Source organism: Lemur catta, chromosome 24 (assembly GCF_020740605.2).
Source record: "Lemur catta isolate mLemCat1 chromosome 24, mLemCat1.pri, whole genome shotgun sequence".
Lineage (NCBI taxonomy): Eukaryota > Metazoa > Chordata > Mammalia > Primates > Lemuridae > Lemur > Lemur catta.
Genome location: NC_059151.1, coordinates 2,169,366 through 2,189,552, shown reverse-complemented (window position 1 = coordinate 2,189,552; position 20,187 = coordinate 2,169,366). Strand labels below are relative to the sequence as shown.

At 55.0% G+C, this 20,187-nt stretch overlaps 1 protein-coding gene across 1 annotated transcript in view; it reads left to right on the top strand.

Annotated features, from left to right (window-relative positions):
- The first annotated feature begins 20 nt into the window (after positions 1-20).
- The window catches only part of SCD5 (stearoyl-CoA desaturase 5), a 71,442-nt gene continuing 51,275 nt past the window's right edge, over positions 21-20,187 (top strand). Inside the window, exons 1-4 of the mRNA XM_045536633.1 lie at positions 21-32; positions 2,561-2,633; positions 3,807-3,941; positions 4,151-4,777. Of these exons, the coding sequence (XP_045392589.1) occupies positions 21-32; positions 2,561-2,633; positions 3,807-3,941; positions 4,151-4,777 (847 nt within the window). The remainder of the gene's footprint in view (positions 33-2,560; positions 2,634-3,806; positions 3,942-4,150; positions 4,778-20,187) is intronic.

The window sequence follows — 20,187 nt, the reverse complement described above, 5'->3', positions numbered from 1 at the left end:
TCAATACCGTCTTTGTCGCGATGGTAGGGATTGTGCGTTTAGTTCAGAGAGCTGAGATTTGGGAGCAGGGAGAGAAACAGAGTCGGGAGGAGTTTGGTTTGGTTTGTGGACCTCGTTTCTAGCCAGATGTTGGTCAGAGGTGGATGTGGTGTAGGTAGTAACAGATGTTAACATGCCACGACTGCGTCTTAAAAAAGGATGTTTAGCGATCTCCGTAGCCTGTATTAGAGTTTGTGATGTCTGCTTTGTTCAGTGATTCTTTGATCATTGTCTGCCCCCCCCCCCCGCCCCGGCCACCGGACCGTGAGTTCCCTGAGCATATGAAGCCACAGTCTCCTCTGTGGGGCTGAGCTCCGTGCTTGGCTCAGTAAACATGTCGAAGGAAAGAGTGTTAACTGATCCAAACGCAAGACTATTTGGAAAGACGCAAAGGGCAGCAGATTGCTGACCAAAGCGACAGCTTGGGTTGGTTCCAGTACTTCAGCGGGTTTTTCATTACGGAGACCCTCTCCTCTGGCTTATGAGTCAGGCATTTAGAGCCTTCAAATCTGTCTCCAAAGCCCAGTGTCCCGCTGCCACCCTGCAGCGCTCTAGTCAGAGAATTCAGGAAATGTGGAAAGGGTCTTAAGCAACAAGGCCGGGTCTCCATTCAAGGAAAACCGCTCCCTCTTGTCATCCAGAGCAACACAAACACTCACTTCAGAGGACCAGGGCTGCCCTCATCCACTGCTGTGTAAATTCTTAATGGGAAATGTTTCCAATCCCTTTAGTACAGAGAGAGGAAGGGCCTGGAGGAAGCAGAGAAGACTAATTTCCTTCTATGGCTACAGCTGCTCCCCATTGCCGGCATCACCGCCTGAGCTCCGCCTGCCCCCGTCCCCCACCTCTCACCCCACCCCCATGGAAAAATTGTCTTCCATGAAACTGGTTCCTGGTGCCAGAAAGGCTGGGGACCGCTGCTCTATACCAGTAATTATTAAGGAAACGCAATCAAACCTACAATGAGCTGTCACTCCATACTCATCAGGATAGCTGTTACCTAAAAAACAGAAAATAAGCATTGGTGAGGATGTGGAGAAATTGAAACCCTTCCACATTATCGCTGGAAATGTAAAATGGTGCAGCCACTATAGAAAATAGTATGGTAGTTCCTCAAACAATTAAACATAGAACAACCATAAGATCCAGCAATACCACTTCTGGGTATCTATATCCAAAATGCTCGAAAGAGGATCTCAAAGAGATATTTGTACACCCGTGTTCGTAGCAGCATTAGTCACAGAGGTCAAAAGGTGGGAGCAACCCAGGTGTCCATCAATGGATTAATAGACAAAATAAAATCCATATACATACAATGGATTATTATTTAGCCCTTAAAAGGAAGGAAATTCTGACAAAGGCTATCACCTGGATGAGCCTTCAAAATATTACGATAAGTGAAATAAGCCAGTCACAAAAAGACAAATGCTGTATGATTTCACTTAAATGAGGTAGCTAGAGTAGCCAAACTCATTGAAACAAAGTAGCATGCTGATTGCCAGAGGCTAGAAGGAGGTTGAAATGGAGAGTTTCAAGGGTATAAAGTTTCAGTTTTGCAAGATGACAAAGTGCTGGAGATTTGGTTGCACAATAATGTGAATATACTTAACACTACTGAACTGTACACTTAAAACTGGTTAAGATGGTAAATTTGGGCCGGGCGCGGTGGCTCATGCCTGTAATCCTAGCACTCTGGGAGACTGAGGCGGGAGGATCACTTGAGGTCAGGAGTTCCAGACCAGCCTGAGCAAGAGCGAGACCCCGTCTCTACTAAAAAATAGAAAGAAATTATCTGGACAACTAAAAATATATAGAAAAAATTAGCCAGGCATGGTGGCGCATGCCTGTAGTCCCAGCTACTCTGGAGGCTGAGGCAGGAGGATCGCTTGAGCCCAGGAGTTTGAGGTTGCTGTGAGCGAGGCTGACGCCACGGCACTCTAGCCCAGGCAACAGAGTGAGACTCTGTCTCAGGAAAAAAAAAAAAAAAAGATGGTAAATTTTAGGTAACATGTATTTTTGAAACAATTCTTATCTGATATCACTCTCCCTCCTCCCTGCCTCTAGTGTGAATGAACAATTCCCTTCTTTGTGTTTCCACATTATCTTGCATACACCACTATTACAGCTCTTATCACATTGTGGGTAATCATTTGGTTGACCGGATAAGGGTCACTGTCCCACTGTCCTCCGTCCCGGAATGAGATGAGCACTCATCCACAGCAGAGGTTCGGAACCCAAGGAAATATCCTGGGGTCTTTAACATGATAGAGAAAAGAGACATGGATCCTGGTGGCAAAATACACTAACCAGGGAACAGGCATGATTAGCAAGAGTGTATCTTGTATCCCGTAGAGGTTTCCCTCTGAGGCTGGAGGGAGCCTCTTTCTTCAGCCATCCTTTTACAGGCAGGATCTGAAAAGCCTAAAGAGCACTTCTCCCGTCCCTCAACACGCAAAAGCATCCTCTTCACCGTGGGGACAGCCAGCTGAAATGATCGGCCCAACCCAGTCTGACCCACCAGAGGGAAGAGAGGAAGGTGTTCATTCAAGATAGGGCGGCGTATCTAACAGATAAGGTACTGGGGTTGGGGGCAGGTAAAGAACTGTTTTGCTGCTTCCCCTGGACTCCTTGCTCCTATGTATGTTTGATGCCTAACAAAAAGAATTTCTTTTCTGATAATGGTCTGAACCTTCCTGCCCTTCCAAGCTCATAGCCAAGGGGTTATATTTGTTTGATCAATCTTTGCTCCTATCTGGAAGCTCCTCTGGGGCAGGGACCATACCTTATTTATCCTCGTATCCCCCGTGCCCACTAGTCCTGGCAGGTGCCCAATAAATGCCAAACAAAGGACTGGACGGTTAGAATGAGGGTGGAGTGAGTCTTTACAATTGCCCAGAGAGAAAGGACGGGCTGAACTAAAGGACCACCCGGAGCATGCGGGCCTGGTGGCCATGGGCATCAGAGAGCAGGAGAAGAAAAAGTGGTTCCTTATAGAGCACAGGGTGAGCAGACTGATGAAATTCACACCCTCCCGTTTAACGTCCTGTTGTCTTACTGGCCATGATGCAGTGTCGACATTTATCCGGATCCTTGGCAAATTTCCTTTCATTCTGTCATTTCAACACCACCGGAAGCAATACCACGACACCAGCTCAGTGGCCCTGGCTCCACAAGCCACATACTTTGCTTCGGCTCCAAATTCGACATTGTTTTATCTGGCTGATTGGCTGGCGCAGGTCTGCTAACAGTAACGCTCATGTACGGCCCTTTCATGCAGTCAATTCTTTGTGACTTTTTTCCCTTCCCTGTCCTGGAATTCCAGAAAGGATTCCTAACAATGGTTAAATCCCCAGATTAGCTTTTTTGGTCAACATAAGGGCATCCCTTCAAACTCACATTCACAGAATTTGCAAGCTGGGGGGACCAGTAGAGACTAGTTCTGCTGCTCAGGTAGGGAAATTTGTGCCTAGAAAGCTGCGCTGAGTCACAGTGAGCTAAACCTGGAACTCGGAGCCCCGGGCGTCCAGTCCCGAGCCCTCTTCCTTCTGCAGGTGCCGCCACACCTGCCGGGCCGCCTTCGGCTCACCTGCTTCCCATTTTCCGCGCAACGAGGGCCCTCTCTGGAGAGCCCTTCCGATCAGCTGCTTTAGGAGGGGAGAATAGGCAGACACAAATTTTCACAATTTTCCTTGGAACGTTCTGGGTGATTGTTTTCTGCAGCCCAATTCTCGGGGGTGCTGACTTGAGGGTATTGTCCCACCTCCCAGGGCTAAGGGACACGGTGCAGACGTGCGCTAGGCAGCAAGAATCCACCGTGCACAGAGCTGCAAACCGGGCGAGCATCCGCTCACAGGCACCGCGTGAGCGCCTGCGGTGCGCCCGGCCCGTCCGCCGCGGCCTAGGTAAGGGCTGAGCGCTGCCCCCGTCCCTCCGCGGGCGCACGGAGCTGCTCCCTGCCGGACACGGGGACTGTCGTCCTGGGTCTGGCCTTCACTGGCGTCGCGACTCCAGGCGAGTATTTAAAATTCTCCCACCCAGGTGGCCTGTGGCTTGAGATTAGAAAAAGGACAAAAGCATCTCAGAAGGGATGGCATTTTTGGGGGACCCGCAGAAGTGCTGGGAGCCGCTCTGCAGGCTCGGGGTCCCCGGAGCCACCTCCCGCTCGCCCCCCGTCCCCGGGCGGAGCCGCCACCTCCTGCCCCGGGGGCCGCGGGTCGGGCCGGGGACGCCGAGGCCGGGGACGCCTTTCCCTTTAAGAGCCGCACGGGCGGCGCTGATTGGCTGGAGCTCCGCAGGGCCTTCCTCCCCGCCCGCCGCCCCCCTGCGCCCGCCGCTCGCCTCCTCTTCCTCGCCGCGGAGTCGGCCCGGCGGCGGCGGCGACACCCGGACGACCGATGCCGCCCGCCGGGGGCCGCAGCCCGAGGCCGCGCTGAGCGCCGCGCCCGGGAGAAGGGGCCGGCAGGCGGGACGCGGGGTGCGCGGGGCCCCCCGAAAGGCAGAGGCCCCCGGCCCCACGCGGGAGCAGCCCCCGCGCCCTCCGCAGCCATGCCAGGCCCGGTCCCCTCCGGCGACGCCCGGGAGCAGCCCCGCGCCGGGCCCCCCGGCCCGCAGGGCGACGGCGGCGGGCGGCGGCAGAGCATCGTCTGGAGGAACGTGGTGCTGATGAGCCTGCTGCACCTGGGCGCCCTGTACTCCCTGGCGCTCATCCCCGAGGCCCAGCCGCTCACGCTGCTCTGGGGTGAGTCCCGCCCGCGTCCCCGCGCGCCCCCCGCGTCTCCGCCCTCGGGCCGGGCAGGTGTTTCTGTCCAGGTGTTTCCGTCCAGGTGTTTCCGACTCCGTGCCCCGCCCCCCCCCCAGCGAGCCCCTCCGCGGGACCCCGGCGACGAGCGGGAGACCCGGGTCCTGCGGCGCCGCGGTGCGCAGAGGCGCGCGGAGCGAGAGGCCGGGGCCGGGCACTGGCTGAATCGGGCTCGGGGACGGGGGACAGGTGGGGTGCTGGTGTCGCCCGTGCACGTGCCAGGGGCTATCCGCCCCCCCCCCCCCGCCCCCGTCTCCTCCGGGGCCCGAGGTAAGGACAAGAAAGGGACTGGAGGGAGGAGAGACCCGGCACAGGATTGAGTCTTGGTTTTTGCGCACCAGATGGAAGCAGTCGGTTCCCTTCCTGCCGCTCCAAGGCCCCCCGGCCCTGTTTCCTCCGTGGTCTTCCGCGCCCGGCTGCAGTTCTCCGGCCCCAAAAGTTTCCCAGCGAGCAAACCGAGCCCCCAGCACGGAGCTCCCGCGGTGGCCCCGGTCCCCTGTCCCCACCTGGCCAGCGCGGATCTGTCCCGCACCTGTGGCTCTGCTGCCCTCCTCCCTCCTGGCACCCCGCCCTCGCCGGCGGGGAAGGGAGCCCGGGATGCGACACCCCCCCCCCAGGGTCCCCGGGGGGCTCCGAGCCTGCCCTGCACGACCCTCGTCGCCGATCTCTGAACCACCTTACTGGCTCCCCTGGCCCCGTGACTGGGTTTGGCCAGGTTTGTCGCCAGGACAAAAGGCGCAGGTCTGGATTCGCTGGGCTGAGAACCCGGGAGGTGACCAAGGAGCCCTTTCAGCTCTCCCAGGAAGGGAGGTGGGGCGGGAGCAACACAACCTACTTTTATTTCCAGAGGAGGAAAGATAAAAATGCTAATGATAAAGACCTCTCTGTACAAAGCTGCTGCCTTGGCGCAGCGCCAGCTGCCAACGCGGGGCGAGGTGATGGGGTCCAAGCCCTCCTTGGAAACCCTGCAGCCCTGCAGCCCCTGCAGCCGGTGCAGACTCGTCCAGGACGTGGGTACCTGGGGGGGGGTGTGGCTCAGGGAGGGACGGTGACAGGGGCAGGGTGTTCGCCAATCCTTCCAGCCTTTGAAGTCCCCCCAGAGCTCTGGGTAATCTCCTGCCTCCCCTTCCCCCCAGTGCACCTCCTCAATTCTGCATCCTTTTCAGCACTGCCTTTAGGTGTTGGTTTAATTTTCCATCCGCCTTCCTGCTTCGCTCATCTCCAGATGATCAGCTTGTGTGAGGCTCGGCCTCTGCTCCAGGGACGGGCCGGGCACTGCCAGCCGGAGCCTGGGTGAGCCTTGCCCAGCTTCCAGAGGCCGCCGGGCGCTGGACGTCAGAGCTCACCCGCCTCTAGGGGGTTGGGGTTTGTCTTCAATAGCTGCAGTGTTCAGAGCATTCAGGGAGAAGCGAGCACTTAAAATATTATCTTACGTGGCTGGAACGCCACAGGCTGCGCTCCTGACGGCCCCTGAGCCCCGAGACTCTGGCCTGGGACCAGGAGCCCCAAGGACGAGGCCCCCCTGCCCGGCTTTGCCAGGTCACCCCTGCCCTTTCCAGACTGTTCTCCGTGGCGAAGGTGGAGTCTTTGCTCTGAAAGACCTTGGCCAGAGGACGCCCGCTGAGGCCCCAAACTCCTCTAGCTTCCAGGGAGACATGGACACACTCGGGGACTCCGGTTTCCCCTTTGGGGGGGACATTGCACCTCCCGCCCAAAGGCAAAGACCTCCCTCCGCCTTGGCTGCTCGTCGTCTACCTTCACTGCCTCCCTTAAAAATAAGAAAAAGAGCAATTGTTGTAGTTTTAAGTTCCAGAATTGTGACTTAGTAGCATTCCAGACAATGGATGCTATCTGACCTAGATGGCTTTTGAGGGAAGAAATGAGGGACAGGGAAGGGACCAGCTAAGCGGTACTGCTGGCTGGGATCTGTGGCACCCCTGGAGGGACTAGGGGGACCCATCACTGAGGGTGACTCTCAGTGAAAGCCCTGGAGCCTCAACCCACAGACTTCTCCTCACTGGGGGCCCTTTTGCACCCCCGCCCGCCGGTTCTGTCTAGCACGAGAGCCAAGTCCATCCCCGATGGGCTCCTCGTCCCCCGATGGGCTGCTGGTCCACGTTAGAGGCCTGAGTCGTCAAGGAAATAGGCTTAGCCCATCCATCGCTTGCCAGGTGAGGTTGCCCTGGAAACAAGAGGCATCCATGCAGCGCAGCCAGCAGGGGACGTGTTAGGGGTGCAGAGTGCGGGGAGTCATTTGCATGGTGGTGAAGTGTCACCCATGAGAGATCCGTCAGGTTTAGTCCGCTGCCTCCCCCTCCCGCCAGCGACTCTCCCTGGGGGCAGAGCAAGTCGCTTTGCCCTCTTCCCCTGCCAGCTTTCCGAGGGGGCAGCTGTCAGCACAGAACGCTCTGGGGCTCCCGGGTCCTCAGGAATGAGTTTGTGAGTTCCAGGGACAGAAAGCAAACTCCAGCCAGAGGAAAAGTCTCCACCCCAAGGCTTGAGCTCGCAGAAGGGTCTGCTTTGACGGTCTCTGGCCAAAGGGACAGTTAGCCGATGCCCCGAGATGCACAGAGCAGGGCGTGATGACCAGCAGTCATGGCACTGAGGTGACAGTCCCAGGGCTGCTTCCTATGGAGCTGTCCCCTGCTGTCTCCAGGCATCGGGCTGTGGACTTCCAGAAACATCACCGGCTTTTCTGGTTTCTCCCTAAATGTCATTCGAGTCCCCCAAATGTGTCCCATGGTGACATCATGGCTTTTTCCCTTATGAGGCAATGTCAGTGACAGTGCCAGGCATGAAAAGCGGTAACTTGCCCTGCTTTCTCTGATGGGTCAACCGTCCTTCTGGCTCGCCCCCGGGCACATGTGGCCATTGTCCAGGCAGACACAGGGTTCTCTGGTCCCTTCTGGTTGCCAGAGCACCTGGCCCATCCTGAGAGGGATTCCGCCCGTGGCAAGGACCTGAGAGGTGGCAGAGATGAGCAAGGCGGAGTACGGGGCCGGGAGGTCAGCGGAAGCTGGATTTGGGAGGCACTGACCCTCCGAGCAAATCCTGAGCTCTGCTCAAAGGTGAGCTTCTGTCCTGCGTCGGCAACGCGCATTCGTAACCTGGGGTGGGCCTGCTGTCTGTGCAGGGTTGTGCTGCTTCTCCATCAAAGCCCTCCCGTTGTTGGAGAGTCCCAAGAACGCTTGGCCGTGGACTTCCGTCTTGCCTCCAGGTTTCTAGACTGAGCAAGGCTCGGTAGAGAGGCAGATCGGAATGTGAATCCTCACTCTTCTGCCTGCCAGTTCAATGGCCTTGGGCAAATGAACATCTCGAGCCTCAGTTTTCTCACCTTTAAAATGGGTGTATTACTGTTCCTTGTTCATAAAGTTGTGAGAATTAAATTAGACAATATGTGTAAAATCACTTAGCACAGTGCCTGACCCTTGACTGATGCTGTTACGTAATTATTGGATGCTGTTATTATTATTGGTCCTAATACTGGCTCTTTATAATAGCAGAGGGGGAAAAAAACGCCCTTCTTACAGCCCAATAAATTCCACAAAGCTGGCACAGAACTTGGCTTCCTCGCCTCCCTTGCATGGAAAAATTAGCTTTGGCTTTGGAAACAAGGGCTCTTTCTCCAAGTTCCCAAAAAGACATGAAAACAAATCCCCTTTGTACTTCCTCCCTTTCTCATACCGTTCTCTTTCATTCCATCTTCCTTCTGTTTTCCCCCAAAAGATGACTGTTTTGTAGCTAAGAATCTTTTGGTTCAGCTGACAACTCACCTTGTCCTTAGCATTTTCTCCGGGGTTTTTGAGCACAGTGAGTCGCGGGCCTCCGCAGGACCCGGGCCAGAGCATTCCTCTGCATCTGTCAGGGTCTCAGTTTTGACTTGGTTTTTTTTTCCCCTCCTTGTCCTGTTGAGTCATTTAAAAAAAAAAAATCTTTAATGCTCAATTGAACTACTAAAAGAAGTAAATGAACCTTCCTTTATTCCCTGTAATTCCCAGCCCACTGTTTCCACTCTTGCATTTTTAATAAATGGGTAAGGACTAAAAGCCTTGACCACAGGCTGGGGTTGCAGCCAGGCCAGACAGAAGGGAGTGTGCTTGTGTGCTTTTGCCGGCATAATGGTCCCAACAAGTATAAATATAGGCTGAGGTTAACATCATTAACTCAGTTTTTTCTACAACCGGTTAAGGTCACTGCAGGCCTCACTGTGCTTATGAAATGACAGAAAAGCTTCAGAAGAGAAACCAGTGCTGGAATCCTGGGGCGCTGCCAATGAATCCGACTTTAGACTTGTCCCTTTACACATTGTGAGCCTCGGTCTCCTCATCTGTCAAATGGGGACAATAACACTGACAGCTAGTTTAAGCATTGGGACATATGTTACGGTGCTTGCCAGAAAGTAGACACTCAATGCCATCTGCTATTATTACCTCCCGGGGGATGGGGGTGGGGGGGGAGCCGTCATGAAACCTGCAGTGGCTTTGTCACCTGTCTGGGAATTTGAGTACTTGTGACTTCAGTGAAAGGCACAGCCAAATATTTGACCATGACCTTGCTGTAATGGTTTCGTTCTCACCTTCCCTTGTTTTGTGTCTTGCATAAAATTATCATAATTGCTTGGAAAAGCCAGTGACAGATTTGCAAAAGGGTGACAGGGCCATAGTGGGTTTTTTTGTTTTTTTGTTTTTTTTCAAGGATCTACAAAAGAAAGTGTCCTCGGGCGGCATGTTTTTGGTTGAACGTTCATTTTGACATTCTGTAGTCCCCGGCATGCAGTCTCCCTGCCCCTCGTCCCCGTGTGGAAGTGCCACACCTTGGGGATAATGAGCGTGCAATCAGTAAGCGTGAATGTCAGCCCCTCCTGCTTTGCTCACATGTGTCCCTAGTGCTTCGCTCGTTCCCTCGGGGTGGCTCTTGCTTTGGAGGGTGACACTTATTCCAGCCAGTGCCCTGGTTGTCGGGAAGCTCTGGTCCTGGGTAAAGGCAGTTTGTCTCTGATTTTATTACCCCTGGCGATGGGTTTGTGGACACAACAGGTGCCAGCTGTCTCCCACATAAACGCCCAGTGTCTGTTCACTAGGTGACAGGAATGGCGATGAGACAGATCGTCAGTCTTCCACGCGCTCGTATATTCATCCATCTACTAATTCATTCTTTTTCTCACCCCAGTGATGGTTGAAAATGGCTGTGTGTCAGAATCACTTGGGCAGCTTTTCAAATGTTCAAAGCCCGGGCCCCTCCCCAGACCTACTCACCGGAATCTCCAAGAGACATGCTCTGGCTTTTATTTTTATTTTTTTTTTCCTTTTAAGGTATCCAGGTGTTTGTGAGGCACAGCTGGGCTGAGAACTATTATTCAACTTCCTTATTCAACAATATTTATTCCCCACCCATTACCTGCCACGCAATGGCGCCATCCCTGACTTCATGGCACCTGCAGGCCCGTTGGAGAGACAGGTGCATGGGTGACAACCCCCAAAGCAGGATCCCTTCACAGCCACCGGGAGCAGTGATCACAAGGGGAGAGCGACGGCAGGGTCGGGGGGCTCAGGGACCCAACGGTTCGGCGTGGCGGGAGAGTAGGGTGGGGAGACCGAGGAACGCGGGTGGGAGATGTGGCTGGAGGTCTCCGATCTAGGGACAAGGAGGATTCAGCGGGACGGAAACGGGGCTTGTGGAGAGAGAGACTGCCCTGGGGCTCCCGGCAGCCCCCCCCCATTCTCACCTCCTCCTCTCAGCCCAGAGATCTCTCGTGCCGGGTTCTAGACCAGCACCTGCTGATGGGGTGAGCGTGACGTTATGCAGGGGAGACGCTGGGCAGAGACAGCGCGGGGGGACTGGGCACCTGCCTCTGACTGCCCGGAGAGGTGGCTCAGCGGGACATTGAGTTCACGGCCTCAGACTCAGTGCTGGGGAATAAATCGCTAAAAAACAGCTTAAGGGTGTAACAGAGTCATACCAGACTCAGAGTCCATCCTCCTCCGCCTTTCTCCCTCTGTTCTCTGCTCTTTCCCCTGCATCTGAAAGGCGTGTGTGTGTGTGTGTGTGCGCGTGTGTGTGTGTGTGTGTGTGTGTGCAGGGAGGCAGCTGGTTCTCAGCAGCCCACATTCCAGGGCGGTGGGTCCTCCCTCCTTCCAATCCTCTCCCCATTGCTGCAGGTGCGGGGCCACTGCGGGGTCTGATGTTTACTGAGAGAGGCTGGAAGGCTCTGCAGGTCCTGGCAGGCTGCAGGCGCCTCTCTGGAGACGTTCCAGAGCTTTAGAACAAACACGCAGACCGTCCTGCAGCTGCAGCCGCCTTGCTACTCAAAGTGTGGTCCCCGGACCGGCAGCTCAGCCTCTCCTGGGAGTTTGTTACAAATGAAAAATCTCAGACCCACCCCAGACCTATGGAATCAGGGATCGGTGTCTGCATTTTGACATCTCCAGGTGATTCACCTATCTGCACACTAAAGTTAGAGAAGCGTTCCTCAGCCTCAAGTCCAGCCGCGAGCCGACAATTTAGAAAGGCTAGACTTGAGTGGGATTTTGCGATTTCTCCTTTTGACGACCTCCCCCCCCTTGGCTTCCCCTCCTACCCTTCTGACTCCTTGTAGCTGATTTTAGAACATGTCGGGATCCTGCTTCTCTTGCCAACAAAAGGCTGTTGCTAAAATCTTTCAGCCGGCAGCAGCAATGTTTAATTCATGGACTAGAAAATTAATTTTATTTTCATGAATAGAGCTGGGGCAAAATAGCCAGGAGACGCTGTGCATGGCCCTTGGGAATTCAGTTTGTCTATTTAACAGATGAACTGGTCACAGCGGGGTGGCCTGGGGGCAGGGCTGCCTTCTGCACGATTGTGAAGCAAATTGTATCAGTGGGGGATGCTTTGGGCTGCAAATATCACAAAATTCAGCCTCAAATGGCTTAAAAGATACGGAAAATTTCTTATTTCGCTGATAAGAATTCTTAAGGTAGGACGCTTCTGGGATGACCCAACAATGTCATCAAAAAGAGCAGGTTTCTTTTCTGCCCGAGTGGACTTGTCGCATTTAGTTCTCCTCATGGTTACAAGACGGCTGCCAGAGTTCCAGGCAGCACGTGGCGTTACAACAACGTCCTATGGAGGAGGGAGAGAGAGGCTGCCCTTTCTGAAGTCTCACTTTATCGGAGAGAAAATCTTCCCTGGTGGCCTCACAGCTGATCTTCACAGCTGATGTGTCCTCAGGTCTCACCCAAAGGATGTTGTCACCTGTCTCCTGTTAAACCAGTTGTGGACAAGGGGCTGGATTACCACGGGTGGTTCAGCCTAACCAGGGCCGGCCACTGTCTCAGTCTGCTCAGGCTGCTGGAGCAGAATACCATAAACTGGGTGGCTTTTATTTAACAATTGTTAAATACCCTTGCGGGAGTGTCCCTGGAACAGAATTAAAGAGAAAAAGATGGAAAATTGGTCACTTAGAACAGCGGGCCCCAACCTTTTTGGCACCAGGGACCAATTTCATGGAAGACAATTTTTCCACCATGAGAGCTCGGGGTGGGGCAGGGGTGGCGGTGATGCGGGTGATGGGGAGCAGCTGTAAATGCAGGTGGAGCTTCCTCCCTGCCCACCCCTCGCCTCCTGCTGTGCGCCCCCCACTTCCTAAGTTTCATGGAAGACAATTTTTCCACGGGCTGGGGAAGGCAGGGGGTCAGGGGTCTGGGGGCAGCGAGCTCTGTGGCCTGGTCCCCAACAGGGACCGCAGACTTAGTGCGTTCTTTACCAGGCTCTCCACGGTGGCACACTTTGCCCAGACTGACGTTTTTCTTGGTTGGTCATTTTCCTCATCTTTCTGGGTGACCCAGAACCTCAAAGATGAAGTCACAACCGGATTTCTGTCCTCCTGCCCAAATCTTACTTAAAAAAAAAGAGGCGTGTGTAAGTTCAGCGCCTCACTTGACCTCACCCAGCAGGTGAGGTTTCACTGGCACAATCTAGGAGCAAAGATCTTACTTAGGAGGAAGGAGCGACTGTGTGATCAGGAAACAAAACGATAGCTGTTGGCTAGAGAGTCTGGGAAACCTTATTTCAAAGCGCAGATGTCAAGAAAATGCGCAGAGCAGGATTACGGTGTAGACATGCTATAAAACCTTTGGTCAAATACACACGTGAAGTGCCTACTCACAGGAAGTGCTTAATCCGTGTTGCTTTTGGTGGTTGTCGTGTCTGCCGGGCTAGAAGTTTCCCAAGGTTACCTCTTAAACGGAAAATAGAATCAAACACCAACGAACTCGAAAATGAAACAAGACGAGAATAGAGTTTAGAACTCGGGCTTAGATTTATCTTCTTTCTGTATCACTGTCTGTTATGTGACTATCATCATACATTTGCTCTTTGCACTGGATTGGGTGTACTTGGTTCCCTGAAGAGACAGTGGCTTATAAATGCAACCTCTCGCCCAAATGGCCAAGGGCATCTCCAAAAGCATTTCTCATTGTCATCCGAAAGCATGTATCAAGCAAGTAATTAATTACTTACGGCCCCGTGTCCCGAATGGTGTGAGAAAACAAAGACAGGTCTCTACCCACCTGTCTTTCATAACTCAAAGAAACAGCTGTAGTCCCCTCCCCGCCCCCGTACTGTAACCAACTTACTGTTCTCTAGATAAGCGTAGAGAACGGAAAATGCTCTTCTCTCAAAGTTCCGTGCATGACATTAGAAGTGAATTTCTAAAGCTTAATTGTTTCGTGGAGTACTTTATCAACCCACTCCTCTAATAAATAAGTTCGTAAGAAGCTTTTGCAGATGGTTACAACAAAGCTCGCATCTATTCTCAGCCGATGACTCACTTGCGTGTCCCCTAAAGCATTTGTTTTGCCCTGGAGTCTCTACAAGCAAAAGGAGATATTTATCAGCAAGTGTGAATAATGCCCACGTATCTCCCCTCTTCCGCCCCCCACCCCCAAACCCATTGTGTCTGCCTCTGCTGCCCTTGGAGTGTGGGTGAGTCATTAACATGTTTGAGCTGCACTCAGATTACTGCAGGGTCTTGACGTTTCTCTCTACCCTTTGTAGCTTTTAGCGGGGACAGACCCCTGATTAACAAGAGAAAAACAAATGGAAGTTTATTAACATATATACCTCAGGGAGACGTGCAGGATGCCCAGGGAATGAGCAATTCTCAAAGAAGGGGCCTCTGCGTTCAAGCTTATATAACATTTTCAATAAAGAACAGTCGATTGTTAGAGAAGTGACGAGACAAAGGAAAAGGACGTTGGGTCTCTAGAGAAGACAAACCGTGGAAAGGCAGATCAGAAAGGCCGGCGACTGAGGCTTGTTGCCTAGATATATCTGGTGTCTGCAAGCTGAGCGGGGTCTAACCTTGTCTTCCAAGGTCATCCTTTGTCCTTCCTGGTCGAGAGGAGGAGGACACTTTTGCCTTTGTAAGTTTATGTTCTGCTTTTGGGCAAATAAGGGGAGGGCAGAGAGCTTTTCTTGCATCTACTTCTCAATTGCCTTCAGGTCAAAATAATCCTCATACAGGAGTAGCGTATTTTGCAGTGGCGTATTCTGGTCTCCTTCAACTCCATCTAGGGAAGTTAAGTCACGGCGCTTGTGAGTGCGGACCAGATGTGCACCTAGCTTGGCAGGGCTCCTCTCGGGGCTGGAAGAAGCCACAGTTATTACAGCTAATCTTGCCTCGTGCACAGAGCTGGGATTCAGTCTGCACGTGCCACTATGGCTCTACCAGTTGTTACAATAAAATATGGAAACAGTAAATAGCTGTCACCTACCCTGGCATCGTCCCCAGCAATCCAGGAGCTAAAGGGTCAATGCCGGGCCCAGCTGCAGGGCTGAAATCTACATCTGTTCTGATTGGTTCTGATTGGTCGGTGCCCTCGGGCTGTCAGATATTCTTAATATCACCTCTGCCTGTGCCTCCTCTTGTTACATAACCCGGGTAATCTTCAGCTTCTATCCCTGTCACCGTTCTCATTTAATGGGAACTTCAAAAGAATCGGTCCATCATTCTGGCTTAAATTTATATCCCCACACCGTGTAAGGAAAACTCTCAGAGCGAAGTCAAAATTCTGGGGCTTTAAGTCACTCACTTGTCTTACTAGCAGCTCCTTCTGTGATAGAGGCAATGTGTGTCTACAAGGTGATTTTTATTTATTTTATAAACACCTTGGTGTAAGATCCTCCTCCCCAAAAAGAGAATTGATATTAATTTTATCATCAGGGAAAAATAACAGGAAGATACAATTATAAAGCTATGTCCTTTTGGTGCTGGGAGTTGGGAGGACAAGATGTGGAAGAAGCTACTACAGATGCAGGTGGTAGATCTCAACTCACTATCTGTGTTCCCCGATGTCGGTGGCATCTAGGCTCTCTGGCCAGCCCGGGGCCAGTGTCACTCAAGCCATCATTTGAAGCTGGTACAGGGTATTTATTTGTATATCTATTTATTTATTAGAGATGGGGTCTCACTCTGCCACCCAGGCTGGAGTGCGGTGGTGTGATCATAGCTCGCTGCAGCCTCGAACTCCTGGGCTCAAGCGATCCTCCTGCCTCAGCCTCCCGAGTAGCTGGGACCTACAGGTGCGTGCCACTATGCCCAGCTAAATTTTTTTATTATTGTTTTGTAGAGACAGAGTCTTGCTATGTGGACGAGGCTGGACTTTTTTTAATTATAGAAAATTTCAAATATCTATGGAAGTTAAGAGAACGGAATCTGTTACCCCCACCCCATCCCCCACCCAGATTATTTTCTTTGTAACTTTCTACTTTGGTGCATAATTTCAGGCTCATGGAGGAGTTGCAAGAATGGTACAGATCCTCCAGTTTACATCTTGTCCCTTTTGCTTTATCATTTTCCTCTGTGTTTGTGTGTGTGTGTGTGTGTGTTATTTTTCTGAACCATTGGGAATAAATTGGAGACGTCATGCCTGTTTATCTCTCAATACTTCAGTGTGTATCTCCTAAGAACAAGAATAGAACCACAGCGTAGTTATCAAAATCTAGAAATGTAACCTTAATCTTATCTAATCCACAGTGGACAGTCACGTGTCATCAGCTATCCTTGTAGTGGCCTTTATAGCTATTTGTTTTCCTTTTGGATTAGGTTGAAACAAATTCCAGACAATCGCATCTGTACGTCCCCCAGCGTTGAGTGTTGGTTGGGGCAGTCCTGGTGACATGGTTCTCATGGAAACCCTTGGGGGCAGCTTTTCCCTGACGCCCCCACCCCTGTCGTGAGGAGATCAGTGTTGAGAGGTGGGGGAGGGGCAGACAACGTCCCCACGCCCCTTCCCAGGCTGGCTGGCGACAGGGTGCAGCTCTGCAGGGACTGAAGGGTTTGTAGGGGCCTCCTGGGTCCAGGCTCCTCTGCCCCGAGATGCAGGCGTCTTCTGTGAATATTTCTGACCCGCTCACAGTCGATAGTGGGGGGGAAGCCAGCCTGGTCTGGGTGCTACCGGTGCCACCAAGGGGCGGGGCAGGAGGTGATGCTCACCCACGGCCTGTCAACCGTGGCTGCGAGACACGGTGGCTGCGAGACACGGTGGCTGCGAGACACGGTGGCTTTACTGGCCCACAGGGTGTGGAGGGGTGGTGACCGCCCTCACCTTGAGTGGTCCCCTGTCTCAGTCCGTTTTGTGCTGGGGTAACAGGAGACCACAGACCGGGTAATTTATAACGAACAGAAATCCATCAGCATATAGTTCCAGAGGCTGGAAAGTTCCAGACTGAGGGGGCTGCCGTTTTGCGGGGGCTTCTTGCTGTGTCTCCCCTCAGTGAAGTGGAAGAGCCATCACAGGGTGAGCGAGAGAGAAGGGGCCAAACTGTTTCCCGTGGTAATGGCATAATCCACCCGTGACCCAAACGCCTCCCACCCCCCAACACGGCTGCAGGGGAGATCGAGGTTCCAACACGCGGGGTTTGGGGGACACGTGCAAACCATGCACCCTCCCAGTGCTCTGCCCTTGAATCTTCCCCTCCCTCCTCTCGGAAGGGAGACGCGCTTTCCAAGAGCTTTTGCTTCCAGCACGAGTGGTGCTCAAGCCACCGCTGCTGCGTGTGTCGGTCTCGAGGTCCGTCCAGCCGTCCTCGGGGAGCCCCCGGCTTCCTCACCCGGCGACGTGAGCAGGAGAGGGGGGCGAGCGCCTTCCAAAGCCAGCCGGGCGCCTGTCCTGGCTGGGGTCTTCCTGGGGAAGCGAAGACGCAAAGCACCGAAAGCAAACAGCCCCTGCGCCCCGCGCGGCCCCCGCGCCCCGTGCACCCCCCGCGCCCCGTGCGGCCCCCGCGCCCCGCGCGGCCCCTGCGCCCCGTGCACCCCCTGCGCCCCGTGCGGCCCCTGGGCCCCGTGCACCCCCTGCGCCCCGTGCGGCCCCTGGGCCCAGTGCACCCCCTGCGCCCCGTGCGGCCCCTGGGCCCCGTGCACCCCCTGCGCCCCGTGCACGCCCTGCGCCCCGTGCACCCCCTGCGCCCCGTGCAGGCCTTGGGCCCCGTGCACCCCCTGCGCCCCGGGCGGCCCCTGCGCCCCGGGCGGCCCCTGCGCCCCGTGCACTCCCTGCGCCCCGTGCGGCCCCTGCGCCCCGTGCGGCCCCTGCGCCCCGTGCACCCCCTGCGCCTCGTGCAGGCCTTGGGCCCCGTGCGGCCCCTGGGCCCCGTGCACCCCCTGCGCCCCGTGCAGGCCTTGGGCCCCGTGCGGCCCCTGGGCCCCGTGCACCCCCTGCGTCCCGTGCACCCCCTGCGCCCCGTGCGGCCCCTGCGCCCCGTGCACCCCCTGCGCCCCGCGCGGCCCCTGCGCCCCGCGCGCCCCCTGGGCCCCGCGCACCCCCCTGCGCCCCGTGCGCCCCCTGCGCCCCGTCACCCCCTGTGCCCCCTGCAGGCCCTGCGTCCCGTGCAGCCCCTCGGCCCCGTGCGGCCCCTGCATCCCGTGCACCCCCTGCGCCCCGTGCAGGCCCTGCGCCCCATGCGGCCCCTGCGCCCCGTGCAGGACGCTCTTGGTGCTGTAGAGGCAGAAACCCCGGAGAGGCGGCGTCCAAGCCAACCTCCCGGCCCCCCGGGGGTGGCCAGGTTCCTTCAGCCTGAAGGTTGGAGGGAGAGATTCTGGACTCAGACAAATTCTTGCTGAAAAGCTACAGCGCTAATTAATCTCCCGAGTCTCTCCCTACCCAGGGCCGTTCCTGGTGGATATTAACTGGGTTTATGAAAGAGATGCAGTATTTTAAGGTGCAAAAGAGGTTCTCCAGGCACTATCGTGATGGCGCCGAATATGCAAATTGGTGTTGTTCCCTGTGCTCGGTTCGGAACGGTGAGGAGCCCTTGGGGCTGTGCTTCTCTGCACCTGCTGGAAGCCAGGCAGGCCGAGAGGTTCAGACGTTTGGATAAAATCCGTTTTCCGCACGTTTGTGGGCGCGGCCCGGTGTGGGCAGGTGCTGAGGATACGCAGGTGAGAAGGCCGTCGTGCCCACCTGCAAGAGGGGAGCGGGGACGGACCGAGGCTGATTATACTCAGCGTGACCAACACCGGGACAGAAATAGGCCTCAGGTGCAGGGTGGCTGGAGGGGGCTATGGTCAAGGACCCCCGTGTGGAGGGATGACACCAAGTTACCTTTGCAAAGGTGGGCGGGAGTTCCTTTCTAAGGAGGGGGCCCTGTGTGACTGCGTGGGTCACACACCCTTGAAGTTGTCCCTGCCCAGAAACAGTGTCCCCTGTGTGTGTCCCCGGCACTCTCTGACAGTATGGACTCCGTTCAGACCTGTTTCCCAGGGGCCTGCCCGAGCCATGGGCACCAGCCCTGAGGACTCATTTCTTATCACAAAGCTTGTCTTGGTGGCACTGGGTGTTTGGTGCCGTTGGAAAGGTACTTTGCTCAGTTCTTGGGGGAACCCACGTTTTGGGGGCAGACGGGGGGGGGGGCCGTGGAGGGGAAGCTTTAGACTCTCGGAGCCTTCCCTGTCGGGGTGTGTGACTGGGGACGAGCGGCTTAGATTCTCGCCATCGCAGTTGCTCATCTGCGAGGTGGGGACCGTGCTGCTGACCCCAAAGGGACAGCGCGAGGCTGGTCGGTGAAGGTGCTGGGACTGCCCGGCGTGTGGGGTGAATGGGGGGACTGTCCCACCCTCATCCAGCCGGCCGGGCTCCTGCCCAGAACCAGGGGTTGTGACATCTGCAGCAGAGCGTGGGGGCCACCCAGCCCCACTCAGGGTGGCAAGAACATTCCCAGATGTTCCTGCTCCCGTCCCCCGTGTCTGCCCTGGGTGCACAGACCCTCCTCACACCGTGCAGTGACTCCCTGGACGGTCCCCAGGGCCACGGAGCGGAGCCCTGAGCATCCACGGTGCCATCCCCGCTCAGAATCTGTCCCAGCCAGGGCTCAAGTGACATAGGAGTGACCAGTGGGGGAGGCAGCTGGGTGCGGCAAGTGGGGGTGTCCAGCAGACCCTTCCCGCCCGATGCTGCCACCCCTTTCCCACCAGGGTGTCCCGCTGGCAGGAGGCAGAAGCCACAGCTCTGCGTTCCATCTCTTCCGCCCACCCTGGCCAGGCCGAGGGGCTGATGGGCAGCGAAGTGGCAGGCTGGGGGGTGGGGGGGACAGGGGGTGGTCTACACTCCTCGGCCTGGAGAATCTGGACCGCTCAGAGGACAGCCAGGCAGGGCAGGGGCAGTTCCAGGGGGTGGGTTTTGGGACTTTTCCACCCCGGCCGGTACCTCTAAAGCTGAATTGCAAATCCCTACAGTCTCAAAGCTGACACCAGTCACTGTGATCGGAATCCTGGGGACAGTGGGTGGAGGAGAAGCAGGCAGTGTGGGAGGGAAGCAGCAGGTGGGACCTCGGGTCTGTGTGACAGTCTTCCTCAGGCGACAAATCCCTCTGACAGATCCGGAGAAGCGAAGGGTGCGGGGAGAGGAGGTCACTTTTGTCCCAGGGAGAAGCGGTTTGTGGGTTTCCGTGCCCGAGCGAGGGCACGGAACCTGGTGCTGCTCTCTTTCTTTCGGAGGAATTTTATTCTACATCATATAAATTTAGTAGTCCTGGTTCATTGTAGACAGCCTAGGAAATACAAGCAACAAACAAAACAAAATTACTTTCATCTCTCCATTTTAGGGATAGCTGTTATTAACATTTTGGTCGGTAGCTTTCCAGACTTTCTCCTCTCTCTGCAATTATACTACGATCTCATTTTGTTTTCTGTTGTTTCACATCACAGACATCTTTGCACCTCCATAGGTGTGGATCACACATGGACTGCTTTTTAATGGCAGCGTAGTATTCCAAGATTTGGATGCAGGTAGCTCCCTGTCATTGGAAATTTAGGTTGTTCTTTTGTTGCGGTATCGCTGTTATCAACAATGCTGCATCCTAGTAGCTTCATCTTC